Raw genomic sequence first — 15,000 nt, forward strand, 5'->3', positions numbered from 1 at the left:
TGTGGTGTCCCATGTGCGTGTGGTGTCCCATGTGCGTGTGGTGTCCCATGTGCGTGTGGTGTCCCATGTGTGTGTGGTGTTGCATGTGTTTGTGTAATTTGAATATGGTGTCTGTATGGTGTGTACATGACATATGGGTAGTGTGTGCTAAAAAGTAAAGTAGCTTTTAACATCCGCTTTAGAATAAGAAGAAAAAAACATTCATTATTAAAAGATTAGTTACAAGATTATGCAACCCTTAAAAGCATATAATTTGACTATATGTACACTTGCATCATAAAAGCAACTACCCATAGTAATACATTTTCAGAGAATGGGATCTAAGCCTCTACTGCTGGAGACGAGACATGCATCTTCAAGATCTCTTTAAATACCCAAAACATTTTTCTATCATGCATTTTTAGAGTAATAACTGGTATAAATAAAATAAAACACTGCAGTTTTTGTCAGTGATTCTAAGAGGTGACTTATTCAAGCCTTTACCCAGCAACACCCCTGTTGCTCCCCTGTTCCTCACTCATCCTGTTGCTTCCCTGTCCTTTACTCATCCTGTTACTTTATATTCGTCACACATCCCGTTGCCTTCCTGTCCCTCACACACCCTGTTGCTTATCAGTCCCTCACACACACTGTTGCTTCCCTGTCCCTCACACACCCTGTTGCTTATCAGTCCCACACACACCCTGTTGTTTCCCTGTCCCTCACACACCTCTGTTGCTTCTCCATCCCTTACACATCCTGCTCTTTCCCTGTCCACACACCACTGTTGCTTCCCTTTCCCTCAAACATCCCTGCTGCTTCCCTCTCCCTCATTTATCCTGTCACTTCCCTATCCTTCACAAATCTCATTACTTTCCTGTCTCTCATATACCCCTATTTTTCCCTGATCCTTGCATAATTATACTAAAAGTTATAAAAATAGATGTACAGGCAAAAGTTTCAGCACATTTATTTAATTGCTTTCATAGTATTTGACAAATAAAAATATTAAAAGATAATTTATACTAAACCAGCCCTTCCATGGAACTACCTATAACAGCACACTTAAAAGTAATAAAAAAATAATGATACCATAAAATCTACACCAGCTCATAAAGTAATTATATTAATTAATACAAATATAAGGATAAAAAAAAGTGCAGTAGACAATACAACAGAGTTTGTGTTTACTTTACCCTAAAATCATGCATCCCATAAAAATAAAACAGAAAATGAGACATTAATTACTCTTCCACCACCACCATGTACACCCTGGAATAGAAATAGGGAGAGAGGACATGTAGCCTGCATACACATACACTCAATCATTGGCCTATATGAAGTGCTGTGCCTATAAATGTTATGGGAATGGCTTGCTCACCTCTTGGTATGTTTTACAATTTCTCTCACTTGCACACCTTGCAATGATAATGAGAGAGCCAAGGGCAAAGGAGGTGAATATCTGTAATGAAGAACATAATGTAAAGTGTGAGTTCTTCTCATTATAAAATTGGGAAAGTTAGTTTTCTTAATTATATATAATTTTGCTTTGTCTGAGAGAACACAGAAGCAAGTCTCCAAGGGTAAAAATTAAAATGGCATTGAGAAAAAATCATAGCTTATATTTCATTCAAAGGAAATCTTTGTTTCAACTGCAGTAATCTTAGTGACAACTTACAATATGAACTAAGTTCCCGGAAACAATTCCACCTGCTTCATGGAATGCTCTTGGGAAATTAAGAAGCCCAGCACCTAATGCTGCATTGACTATCAAAAACATTGCTTTATACCACGTGATTCCTGAAAAAACACAAATATGTTATTACTAACTGTACTGATCCTGAAAAACAAGAACATATTATTACCAACAATATTAGGGCTGAAAAATAAAAACATTAATTTACAACATGAATAAAATCAGTGACCAAAATAATGTTTTCTTATCATATAGTGTGTTATATATTCCTGATTTTACAGCAAAAATCAAAGAGTAAACCCACTTCAGTCAGCCAAATCACACTAGTAATATCATACTTATCTATCAGTCTCCTACTTCAGGGAAATTCAGGGTCCAGTTTTTTGTGGTTGTTGTTTTTCTAAATTAAATTTGGGCAAAGACCTTCTTTTTAAGTTTAATCCTGCATCTTTATGAAGGAGAATAAACACCAATTATTTTGGTTAATTTATCTATAACAGGCAGAAGTTTGTGAGAATATATGAACTGCACTGAGATCTCCCATTCATTTGTCATAAATCTTTCACCTCAATATCTACAGCCAGAAAATGGTATATGATATTTCACCATTCATATGAACAAAACAAATTTTACTCATAAAATTTCACACAATTATTGTAATTTTACCTAAAAATGTTACATAAATGGCCTAATTCAGATTACTAGTGTGATGCATATCATAATCTACAGCATCTGCTCTTCCCTATTTTTTATCTCTATTTGTTATTGGAAAATGAAAACAGGTTTTTTATAAATTAAGTCACTGAAAGCTTCATCATCTTTGTGTTTTGTTTTCTAAATATGTAACATTATGTACATTTAGATGACTTTGTTTCAAATAAAATGAATTAAAACAATTGAATCATGTATAAGCTTGTAATGCTCTCTAGAAATTTATAATCAAATAAGATGCCAGTCCATGCTAGAATTTATGCAAGAGGTTTTTGCATACCTAGAATAACACAGGCATGGATGTTGCATTGACATGCGCAGAAAGTTTTCCAATAGAATCTATCCATTAATTTCTTTATTATCTAACTTTTCATATACAATTTGTAAGAATTATGTCATAAGAGTACAACTGTTTAAAATTCATGAGTCTGCTGATCTCATGCAGTGTATACCTATCTGCAATTCTACCAAAAATAATAAATGGGATAAATTCCACTACTACTGCCTTACCCTTTTCTTCCCCGAATGAGCTCGTGAGCTGACACGACATGAAGAGATCTTGGTCGGGATCCTCAGCGAGCTCAACATTAGGCAATAATTCCTCCGTGTCCCCTTCATGGATCCGAGGTGTAATAAGCCCCACCACAGGCCCAGGGCGATGATTTCTGGCACTCGCACTTCTCTCTCTATTCCTGGCAGCTCTTGTGGCTACCGTTGCTACGACAACACCATCTGGATCGTCATTCTCAGGAATATGTATCTCAGCCATGGTCAGCTTTCCTCCCTGAGGCCTGGAAAGCGAGTATTACATGAAAAGCTGAGAGGAAGGGGCGTCTCTCGCTGACAAAGTCCATGTGATGTTTACATTTTCGCGAACGAGCAGGGCTGCCAACTGTAAAATGGGGTCAGTCAACTCTGCCACTCTTATGAGAACAAGTTTTGGAGTTTTTCTCCATTATTTTTATCCGTTATATTTATTTTGTCGAATATGTTACTTATCTGTGATGACTTAAAGTTCTACTAGTCACAATTCTATTCGCATTTTGTAAACTATTTGTTTGCTCTATTTCCTGTCATGATTATTTCGGTTTGCTGCCATGTTGACCAGCTGATCTTTCATAGAATACGTTTATACGCAAAACTATTATAAATATGATCACGAATCCTCCCTTTTGCTATATAGATTATTTTGTTATTGGCAGTATTGTAATATACATATATTAAATATAATCCTATGAGTTAAAACGTATGATGGCACTATCTAAAAAAAAACAGCATCCGGTATCAGACAGATGAAATTATATTTTTTTTTTTCTACAGAAGAAAAGAATACCTTTGAAATATTTCATATCAAAATTTTCTAAACTCAGCTTCCAAAGTACAAGATTAACAAATATATATACTATCTTACCTTAATTATGGCAAAGAATATTACGATTTCTTCTAAATAGTTTTAAGTAAGTTTTGCCAATTGCCAAATAAGTTTTCTCTAATATGATATTTAGTATTCTAAGAAAACGAGAGCATAACTTAAGAAGGGATGGCTCAATTATTTTGACAGATCTTACAATCTGTTATAAAGCTAACACCTGGGAATTATAGGCAGGGACGGAATTTTGGTCTGACTGGACCCCAAGGGCCAAACCTTCAAGATTTTTCTCTAAATTACACCAGGCCAACCTTGCCCACCCCCCAGAAAAAGCTGAAATGACGCCCCTGATTATAAGCCTTTGTGCAGCAGAGGATAACACACATATCGTGCATATATACTTTGTATATATAGAAAACAGCTCCATAAAAAAAACGTACTTTACGTCCACAACAGTTTTGTAACTAAACTTAACTAATTAAAGGTTTTCTTTGTTGCAAAAAAGATTGATAAATACTCATATAAATATACGTATAAATACATAGATATATATAACCGTCATTATCATCACGATGCCATTAGTTTATTTTTATATTATCTACTATTTGACTATTATTTTTTCATCGTCGCTACTAGTTATCACTATCGTTATTATCATTGATATCTACTATCCTTATTAACATCATAGCACGTAATTAAAACGAAATAGATAGTAGGCTACCTAAACGAAAAATTATACGGGTCATAGAATCAGGACAATAAAAAAAAAAATCATAAATACCAGATAGCAATAAGTCAGACACACAGACAGACACACAGACAGAAGACAGACAAACAGACAGACAGACAGTTTCATTTTGTGTTAATGTTTGATTTATAATACAACATACAAAGTACCTTTATATATACCCCATACTAGTCAGCGATAGTTTTTTTTGTTTTTCTTTTTTTTAATACCGGTGGAGGAAGTTTTCACCCAACCCTATTCATAAAAAATATATATAAAGCACAGATAATAATCGTGATCTATCTATCTATATATATATATATATATATATATATATATATATATATATATATATCTTCCCTCGCCTTAGTACCGCATGCGATTACAAAAACGCTATTCTATGTTCTGGGTCGTTCTTGTACGTGCATGCGGTATCCGGTTGGGAATGTAAACATGTGAGGAGGAAATGATGTTTATCTAAGAATTGTAGATATTAGCCTATGTTAGGCCTTTTGCGATATTTTTTTGAGTAACCTCGGTGAGTAAAATATACCATTTTGTTTGTTTCAAAGAACGTGACTAATTACCAAAGAACGTAGACGGAGACTAAGTGATATAATTTATAATTAGATATAATTTTTCGTCAGATTTTGTCATTTTACCAACGTGTTTAGTTGGCTTTGACTATATTGTATCTTTCCAAATAACAGATTGTTTCCGAAGAGCCATGACTGTAAATATTTAAATGACACCCGCAGTTGCTCTTAAAATGGGACTCATTTCATGTAATTATATTGCCTATCTAAATTTACATGAATCTTGCCCCGTTTTGTGATGAAAGGCCTGGGATATGAACTCCCACTTGACAGTGATTCAGCATCAGGAAATTATCGAGACATACACACTGTACATTCCAGCAAAGGTTGAATGTTAGAGAAGTTTGCATCATTTAACTTATCTGATTTACTATCTTCTAACATGTACCGAGTCAGCAGTGAGCGCATTACGAGTATTACCTCTCTCTCATGCTTACCCTTTTCCTTGATTACTGGAAATAGTAACCTGTTTTTTATTTGTTAGTAGTGTTAATAACATTATAATAATTATAATGTCAATAATGATAATAACACCACCGATATTGATAGCATTATTAAGAAAAATGAGACATTTCACATAGCAATGCTACGGTGAACATAACGATTTCCCAGCATCATGGATTTAAGTCAAGCAGTGATTTTGCTTCTTTGTTCACTTTGAGGTATTCATTCTGTACTTGATGAAAACTAGGAAGCCTTTTCACATTTACCAAAATACAAGGGTCATGTAGATGTATGTTATAGGAAAGATGTGAGAAAAACGATTCTAAAGTTCTGTATATTAAGGTTAAAGAAAAAGTCAAGTGTTCATTACAGTCTAGGCCAGAAGTTCCCAACATATGGGCCAGGACATAATTCATTGGTGGGCCACAGACACTTCCTAGGTTTGGTAAAGCACAGTTATATAATTAATTTAATGAATTTTAATTGTTAAACTACATATTAACTTATATGTCAGTTCTACCATTTTATCTTCCCACCAATTTAAAGAAAGGGAAATCAGGTCCAGTCACTAGGGTATACTAATTGACTCCTCATTGGCTGAGTAGATTTCGAAACATCAGTGAGCAACAAAATGCGCAAATAAATACAGTAGACAAAACATGTACCTGCAGCCAATGGTAAATTAATTTTATATAGATAACAGGTTTATGTTATGTTTATGTTAAAAGAGGGAAAAAGAGAGCCCCAGTTTTAGTTTTGACAGCTAGTGGACTATAGATATGCCAAGAGTAGGCCAAAATCTAAAAAAAAAAAAAATTCTAGGTCATGTAAGCCTGTACATGCAAATATACTGCATATCACACAAACAAATAAAACAGTATTGCAGATAACACAATTATCTATTCTTTTAATGCGTGATATTATTGTATAAGGTCACCATTTAAGTTCTCAGACAAGGAGAATATCAAAGCTTAGAAGAAATAATAAATACATACAATAAAATCAAAGATTAAGGAATAAATGAGAATAAATATTGTAATACATGGAATATATTTTCTGAAGTTTGTAGTGTAAATATGTCAGTACATATGTATAATTGGAATGAATTGAATACATTTTTTGTCCTTCAGTTTGATATCTTTATTCATGAGTTTAAAAACTATTATTGAAAGTTGCTCTAAAGAGATGTAGCCCTCTTTACTGACTCCCTCGTTGTTTTTTCAGACAATGGCAGGATTCCAGGAGCCACCGACCAAGAAGCAAAAAACTGAGAATAGGTTTTTGGGAGCCCACATGCCTGTACAGCAGTCCCCCATCAGAAATGGTGTTGGAGGCGGTTTTAGCAAGGCAAACAATAGTCATGGGAAAGGCTCTCCCTTCCAGAAGAGCTCTCCAGGCCAGAATGGGTTCATGAATGGCAATGGCAAGAACACTGAACATCTGAAAAATATTGTGAAGCAGAGACATGCCCTTCCTATCTTCCCCACACGAGCCAGACTGCTGGAGGAATTGAAGAAAAATGAGACAGTGATTGTTATCGGTGAAACAGGCAGTGGAAAGACAACACAGATCCCACAGTACCTGCATGAGGAGAGATGGGACAAGAAGGGGGGGATTTGTGTCACCCAGCCCAGGCGAGTTGCGGCAATCTCTGTGGCCAAGCGTGTCGCAGAAGAAATGAACACACAGATAGGGGGTCTGGTGGGCTATTCTGTGAGGTTTGAAGAGTGTGTGTCACCCAATACAAAACTGAAGTATGTAACAGATGGTATGTTGTTAAGGGAAGCTATATCAGATCCATTGCTCAGTAGGTATAACTGGGTCATACTTGATGAGGCCCATGAACGGACTATAAGCACTGACGTGTTGTTTGGCATTGTGAAAGATGCGCAGAAGAAAAGAAAGCAACTAGAGAAAGATAACTTGAAAGTGATAGTTATGTCAGCCACCATGGATGTTGATCACTTTAGTCAGTACTTCAATAAAGCCAAAGTATTGTACATTGAGGGTAGACAGCACCCTGTGGAAATGCTATACGCCAGAGAAAAGCAGGATGATTATGTGTTAGCTGCCATGAGCACTGTCTTCCAGATACATAAGGAGGCTCCAGCACAGCATGACATTTTGATCTTCCTAACAGGACAGGAAGAGATTGACTCGGTCACACACAGCATCCGGCAGGTAGCAAAGGACAATAGCTTGGCAGAGTTCCCCAGAATGAGAGTCCTGCCCCTCTATGCTGCCTTGCCATCCAGCCAGCAACTGGATGTCTTCAGAATAACAGCACCAGGAGAGAGGAAGGTGATTGTGAGCACAAACATTGCTGAAACCTCTATCACTATTCCTGGAATCAAGTACGTGATTGACTCTGGAAGAGCAAAGATAAGGACATACAATCCAGTCAATGGCTTTGACTCCCTCAAAGTCAAGAAGATCTCACAAGCACAGGCATGGCAAAGGACAGGCCGTGCTGGAAGGGAAACTCCTGGGTTCTGTTATCGAAGTTACACACTCGAGGAGTTCAATGCAATGGAGGTAAATCCTGTCCCAGAGATCCTGCGCTCAAATCTTGCCAGTGTGATTCTCCAGCTGTTGGCCATGGGTATCAAGAATATTCTTACCTTCGACTTCATTGATAAGCCAAGTCCAGCAAGTATCAAGCAGGCTGTTGAGCAGTTGACCTTGTTGGAGGCTGTTGTTATGAAGGCAGGGCAGTTGGAGCTGACGGACTTGGGCAAGAAGATGGCGCAATTCCCCCTAGAGCCTCGCTATTCAAAAGTGATTCTCTCAGGCCCACAGTATGGCTGTACCGATGAGGTTGGTTGATTTTATGTGTATGCATGTAGCTATGATATTTACCAAAAGCCCTTGAATGTGTCACTTAAATTAGATCACTATTTCTATGCAAATACAGGTTTTATTCTCTTTAGTAAAGTACAAGAAACTGTTATTTCTTTGTGACTAATTCATAGATTCTAGTAGTCATATTTCACAAGTGTTTCCTAATTTTCAGGTCCTGTCTGTAATTGCTATGCTGTCTGGTGAATCCATTTATGTCAACCCAAGTGGAAAGAAGGAGATAGCTGCTAGCGTGCGGCGCAAATTTTTGTCTGTAGAAGGCGATCATGTGACAATGCTCAAAATCTTCAGAGCATTCAGAGGCTCCAAAGAGAACAAGGTTAGAAAAGAATGTGCTGTTTTATTAAGTTGCATATAATTATTTTCAGATTTACTGAAGTGTCATAAATAAGGTGTTAGTTCACAAATACAAAGATTTGTATTCCAGTTCTGTTTCTTCTAATTTCATTTTACAATTCAAAATTTTCTCCAAATCTCTCTCGCAGATGTGGTGTCATGAGAACTTCCTGAACCATCGAAACCTGAAATATGCTCTGGAGGTGCGGAAACAGTTGTATCAGGTCTGCCAGAGAAATAATGTTCCTTTAGTTTCTTGTAACCAAGATATGGATGCTCTCCGAAGGTACAGATGTTTTTCCTTTCTGTATATTTTCTACTTTAATTTGTATGTGTTGGTTACCCTGCCAATATATTTTTGTTATACTACCCTCTATGTTTGTCAGAGATGTGTTTGTTTTATAGGAACAGTAGGTTAAATAATTTTGAAAAGTATATTCAAATGCTAAGCTTTTTTTTGAAGTGCCATGTTTTTTTTCCCCTCTCTCTCTTCTTCCTTGTATCAGAATAGATAGAGTAAGTGTGTCGGAAGATGGAAAGTGAATTAAGAAAAGGAAATGACAAAGTGCATTAATCTATTTTTCCAGCAACTCTCCTAATGGTCATTTCTCTGCAGATGCCTTGCTGCTGGACTCTTCACAAACATTGCTGAGCTACAGCTGGATGGGAAGTACCTGTCACTTGATACCAGGCAAGAGTGTTCCATTCACCCAACATCTGTCTTGTTTGGAGGAAAGCCCGCCTACATCCTCTTTACTGAACTGGTCCACACTGGCAAGATGTACATGCATATCAACTCGGCAATGGATGCACAGTGGCTGTTTGAGGTGGCCCCGGAGTACTTCAGAAAACGGCATATCAAGAAAATGTGAAATAGAGATGTGGAATAGCAACTGGACACAACCTTAATATAGGCCTACATGTGACAAGTGTAGTTGTTTAGTGTATGGTATATTTGTGCAGTGACACATTTGCATCAAAGGTGTCGAAGAAAATGCCTTTACCACCTTCCCTGCCAAAGGTCTCTGTGAACAATGCAGTATTGAGCTTCTGCCAGTTTCCCCCACTTGGACCTTATTGCCCCGAGAAACTTCAACTCCCGTTTTGTTATCGGACAGGTGTCGTTCCTACTCTTCCAATTTGTCGGTCTCCACTGGCATGCCAACCTTCGTCTTACTGGGAACAGAGAAGGAAAATTTCTAAGAATTTCCTGGTGGAGGATTAAGCTGTGTGATGAGAGAAAGAAAATGATTTACTCTATGTTAACTAAGGAACCTTTAGGTAGCTGTGATCATTTTTTCCCCTCATTGAAATAAGGTTGATTCTAGGATTCTGTAAAGCTGATAGAGTGGTAAATGTTTGTTATACACTAGATAGATTTATATAACTTTGTAATGTTTATAAGCTATTCTTTTATACAAGAAAAGAAACATACTCTTTGTACATTATTTACAGAACCATGGTGTGGAATATTTTATTGCAAGTTATTTTCCTTCCAGTCTTTGTCATTTTATGTACTTAAGTAAAGGGATGCAAAAGGAGAAGGAATGAAGAATGCAAGATAAAAAACATTATGCAATTGTTAGCAAATATGGATTTTGTATAGTACATTTATTAAACAGTTTTTGGATATTTGCTCATTATTATACTATACTTCAAACTTTATTATTATTAATATAAATGTATTTATGAAAGATGGAATAATGCAATGCTGCATTGATATCAATATATAACAACCCACCCTGACCAGAACTCAAACCCAAAACCACTCCGGGTATGAAACCTGGAGGGCCAGTACCAACCAAGCCACATGACCCACTAAAAGGAGTATGCAACTAGGATCTCACTAGCTCCATAGACATTACCAATCTACTCTAGCATATACTAGAGTGATAATATCAAAGTTTTACACACTCCCCACGGCCACTCAGTGGAAATTGATTTAGCAATTCAAATCCTATGTCAGATGTACTGTGGTATATTTAAGAAAGATGGAATAATGCAATGCCGCATTATGAAACCAGAGGGCCAGTACTAAACCAACCACACCACACAATCCACTAAAGGGAGCAGGATCTCACTAGCTCCATAGACATTACCGATCTACTCAACCTTGAGTAATGATAGCAAAACTTTACACACACACCCTGTGGGCACTTGGTGGAAATTGATTTAGCAATTCAAATCCTAAGTCAGATGTACTGTGGTATATTTATGAAAGATGGAATAATACAATGCTGCATTGATATTGCATTTGTATATATTTTGCCAACATCAATTTTTAATGACCAATCTGTTCCCAGCTTCCAATATCATAATCATACCAGGCTGTGGCAGACTTAGTAAAATTACAGTTGAGTTGAACAGCAGTAGTGAGTGATTCATATTTGCAAGAAGGTATTATTTATGATCGTATTAAAAAAAATTATTGTAATATCTTTATCTCTAAAAGGAACTGCAAATTGATAATGGAATGGGGGGATCCAAACAACAGAAAAAAGTGAAAGCAATTTTAGATAATATCAATGTGGCCAAATATGATATACCTTGCCAATCTTTGATCAAAAGTAAAAAGTAGTGCAAATATTGGTTCTTCAGAAATACTAAATTTACCTGTTCATCAGCATTACTAGAGATTTTCAATCGCAATATTCATCCATAAAAAATTGGGATACAATCAAACTGCTTTTTTTAATATCTTTAGTTTTATTACTGACTCTGCCTAACTAATACACACTGGAATGTACATAAATATACATAATTTACACTTATACAACTCACCAAATTAGAACAGACTCATACCTGTACAATTAATAATATTTTTAAAAGAAGTATTCTTACTATCTTTTAAGGTAGTTGTTTTCATACATGTACCACAACCAAACAAAATCTACAAGAGAAACCAAACAAACAAACAAAATAACTTTACTATCCTTGTTACTTCTTAAAATCACCTGTTACCTGCTATTTAAACTTTGATTACTTGGAGGATTTATCCAACCCAATTAATTAAAACACATTTACAAAAATCCGATTTTTTTTCTACTCAATGTTTTTTCTTATTTTCTTATGGTATATAATACTAATGGTCTGGCTTTTGTGCATGGTAACAGTAGATAATGTATATAGTCTATTGCAAACATTACTCCCAAGGTGTAACTGGATAAGGCTCTTTAACTTCTGGGAATGTCAAAACAGAAAGGTAAACATGTCCCTTTATTGTGAAATACCAATGAAAACTATGAGGGAAAACAAGAAAAAGTATTTATATATATTCATACATCTATTAAAATTTTAAACATTTTCTGTGGTATATGTGAAAGAAAAAAAAAGAGGGATAAACAAAGATGTTTCTTCTCTAGCTCAACATCAATAGATATTTTCCCTGATGTTCTCCTAAATATAATCTCTCTAACTGTTCTTGTTCACCCACATTTGCCAGCCAGAAACGGCAAGAGTCACTACATACAGCCCTGCAGAAATTGCACAGTTGACGGCAATCTGTGGATAAGAAGAACCCAATTAATTTTCTCTCTCTTTTGTTGCATCTGGTAACAGTACTAGTCAAACTGCTGCTTCCATAAACATAAAAAGCAGTAAATATGAACGTTAAACCAATTTATATATACTTTTTTTCTATAAATCTGAAAAGCAGTAAATGAAAGTTGAATCAGGCTATAAATACCTTGAATTTTGAAATACTGCTGGGACAATGAGTACAAACAAAAGTGTGCAAGAAATGATGTACACAGTTTTTACAAGCTATAAAAGTTTTCATGCTGCTGTGACACTAATGCTAGATTAATCCAAATTAACATACACACAAATCTGCAAAAGTAAAATCAAGTATAATGAATATTGCAACTACAGGACAAAAAAAAAAGGAAAAAAGGAAAATACAAAACTGGAAATTGTGCGTGACTACTCTCTACACTGCACATTATAAAGTATGAGAGATCTTCAAAAAGTTTGTGGAAAAAGTCTATAATTAAAAATCATATATAATAGCTAGTCTACAATGATAAAAAAAATATGTTTACTTACATGCATAGATTCAACAAATACTATAATAAATAAATCCCTATTTTATACTCATTTAATGAGTAATAATATATTCTCTTAGATCAAATTATAGAAGAAATACCAACATGCCAACTATAAATATATGCTTCCTCTAACAACTTACCCCTCCATATTTTTACATCATGAAAGCATAGAGACATTGGGACTGTATTAGTAAATGACAGCTATAGTAATCACTGTTGACTTGCAAACTTTTATTATTATTATAATAATAATAATAATAATAATAATAATAATAATAATAATAATAATAATAATAATAATAATAATAATAATATAATTACTGATCATTACTGTTATTAAAATACTAACAATAATAACTTTCAGTCTCTTAAGTGATTTATTTGAAACACAAAAGAACAAATGCCATCCAATAAAAGAGTTGCCTGAAAGCATTTTTCACTTTGGCTTAATTAATAATCCTCCCATGACCAGCTTTACCTTGAACTGCAGTGAAAACTTTCTGATGTAAACCCTTATTTGATGACAACTTAAACAATGGGTGCAGTATCATTGAAAGCAAACCTTTATGCTTTTTGTGTCAGATTCATAAGTCAGTTGCAGAGTTCATACTTCACATATGAAAGTGAAGCAAGACCTATAGTATTCATTAACTTACTTGTATAACTTCCCAACAGACAAAAGTAACAAAAATCAGTTATATGAAAATTGTGGCATTCTGAGTGAGCAGAAGCCATACCTATTATCATCCTATTTGAATAAATATCCCTTCCATAGTAATATATTTCGAAAGCACACTTAAACCTAAAAGAAAAGATAGAACAGGGAATCTAGGTACATACCGTCGAATATGAAGTATCTATGGCTTCCAGGAATTTTTGTGCATCATGGTGATCAGCATCTTCAATCTTCAGATCCTCAATGAAGGCAGGGGATCTTACATAGAAGAAGATGGCCATCAACCCCTGCAAATTGAGAGGGGACAATAATTACTGGCTTCTTAAACTGTACAACGGTAACATAGATAAATCTAGCTTTACTTGAGTAAGTTATAAAGATGTATATGCATTTCAAAAAATATATTCCCTAATTACAGAATATAATTCAGAAGCCCACTGTATGCATACACCAACCAAATATCCAGTGGGCTTGACAAGGTAGCAACACAATGTCTCAATGAAATTCTAGTTGGCAACTGCTGACGTTAGCCCTATCCCTTTACAAATATACATTGTAAATACCAAAAGTTTGTCTTCATCAATTATTCCTTTACCTTTATCATTATTGAAACATTTTCAAGGAAATTTACTGAAAAAGCAATTTCCATAATGTGGAGCAGAGCTAATTGCCATCATCATGTTTAGCTAATGAGGGTGCACTGTGAAATACTTGATGCAGCTAGATAATTATCTCTCAAATTTACTCGCTGTTCTAATAATTAGCAAAGGTAAAACAAAATGTCCACATTCATTTATGATACTAAAATGTTATATACCAAAAACAGCAGTCAGAATACCCTTGGGAAAAGTCTATTTCATATTGGGGTTCAATATGTTGAATGGAAGTGGTGCTATCAGTCTTTTTAAGTATCTTGGTAAATACAGCCTGAGCAAGATCAATTGATATTCTGAATGGCAAGCTGAAATGTAATGAAAATTATTATAGAATCATAACATATTCATAAAACCAAACACTGTCATTTCCAATTTGCTATATAATTTATCGACACACAAACTAAATTTGCAAACCTCCTTGGTAAATTACTGTCAAATATGAAAGCAGACCAAAGCTTTTTCCTATCAGCATTCGTGTAGTATTAGATTATTACTTCTGCCAGAGCTCTGAAGGTGCATAGACCACAGCAACTGCTTGGTTTTATCTATTAGGTTATATCATAGATGAAAATTGTCTTAAAATCATAAATATATTGATTACATGTATTATTTACTCTGCACTATGTATATACCTAAAACTGGTATTGTAACAATTCTAGGATCATATTTATTATAATATAGAAATAGGAACAGGCATTGATTAAAAACCCTACATTTAGCCTTTTTTTTTTTTTACATAGCCTTTCAACCTTGCAATTGTTATTTTTTACTCCAATCTTTCACAGTGTAATATGCATGCAGCTGTTGTTTAACATCGTACATGACTGGTTCAGGAAATGAGTAATAGTAAAGTACTGGAAACTGAGTTTCCAATAACTTATGAATATTACTCCATATTCATGCAG

General features: G+C 35.0%; 3 protein-coding genes across 3 annotated transcripts in view; 1 reads left to right on the forward strand and 2 right to left on the reverse strand.

Moving 5' to 3' along the window:
• Positions 1-3,250, reverse strand: part of LOC125038093 (putative sodium-coupled neutral amino acid transporter 7) — a 13,326-nt gene extending 10,076 nt beyond the window's left edge. The window contains exons 1-3 of the mRNA XM_047631355.1: positions 2,897-3,250; positions 1,658-1,779; positions 1,361-1,441 (exon numbers count right to left, since the gene is read on the reverse strand). Of these exons, the coding sequence (XP_047487311.1) occupies positions 1,361-1,441; positions 1,658-1,779; positions 2,897-3,155 (462 nt within the window). The 5' untranslated portion in view covers positions 3,156-3,250. The remainder of the gene's footprint in view (positions 1-1,360; positions 1,442-1,657; positions 1,780-2,896) is intronic.
• A 1,647-nt stretch (positions 3,251-4,897) lies between these two features.
• Positions 4,898-10,347, forward strand: LOC125038092 (ATP-dependent RNA helicase DHX33-like). Its single transcript, XM_047631354.1, has 5 exons — positions 4,898-5,020; positions 6,747-8,339; positions 8,536-8,700; positions 8,867-9,003; positions 9,334-10,347. The coding sequence occupies exons 2-5, from the start codon at positions 6,750-6,752 to the stop codon at positions 9,587-9,589; spliced, it is 2,148 nt and encodes a 715-aa protein (XP_047487310.1). The 5' UTR covers positions 4,898-5,020; positions 6,747-6,749; the 3' UTR covers positions 9,590-10,347.
• A 1,056-nt stretch (positions 10,348-11,403) lies between these two features.
• Positions 11,404-15,000, reverse strand: part of LOC125038273 (ribonuclease kappa-like) — a 4,820-nt gene continuing 1,223 nt past the window's right edge. Inside the window, exons 2-3 of the mRNA XM_047631721.1 lie at positions 13,604-13,726; positions 11,404-12,218 (exon numbers count right to left, since the gene is read on the reverse strand). Of these exons, the coding sequence (XP_047487677.1) occupies positions 12,129-12,218; positions 13,604-13,726 (213 nt within the window). The 3' untranslated portion in view covers positions 11,404-12,128. The remainder of the gene's footprint in view (positions 12,219-13,603; positions 13,727-15,000) is intronic.

Source organism: Penaeus chinensis, chromosome 24, assembly GCF_019202785.1.
Source record: "Penaeus chinensis breed Huanghai No. 1 chromosome 24, ASM1920278v2, whole genome shotgun sequence".
Classification (NCBI taxonomy): Eukaryota; Metazoa; Arthropoda; class Malacostraca; order Decapoda; family Penaeidae; genus Penaeus; species Penaeus chinensis.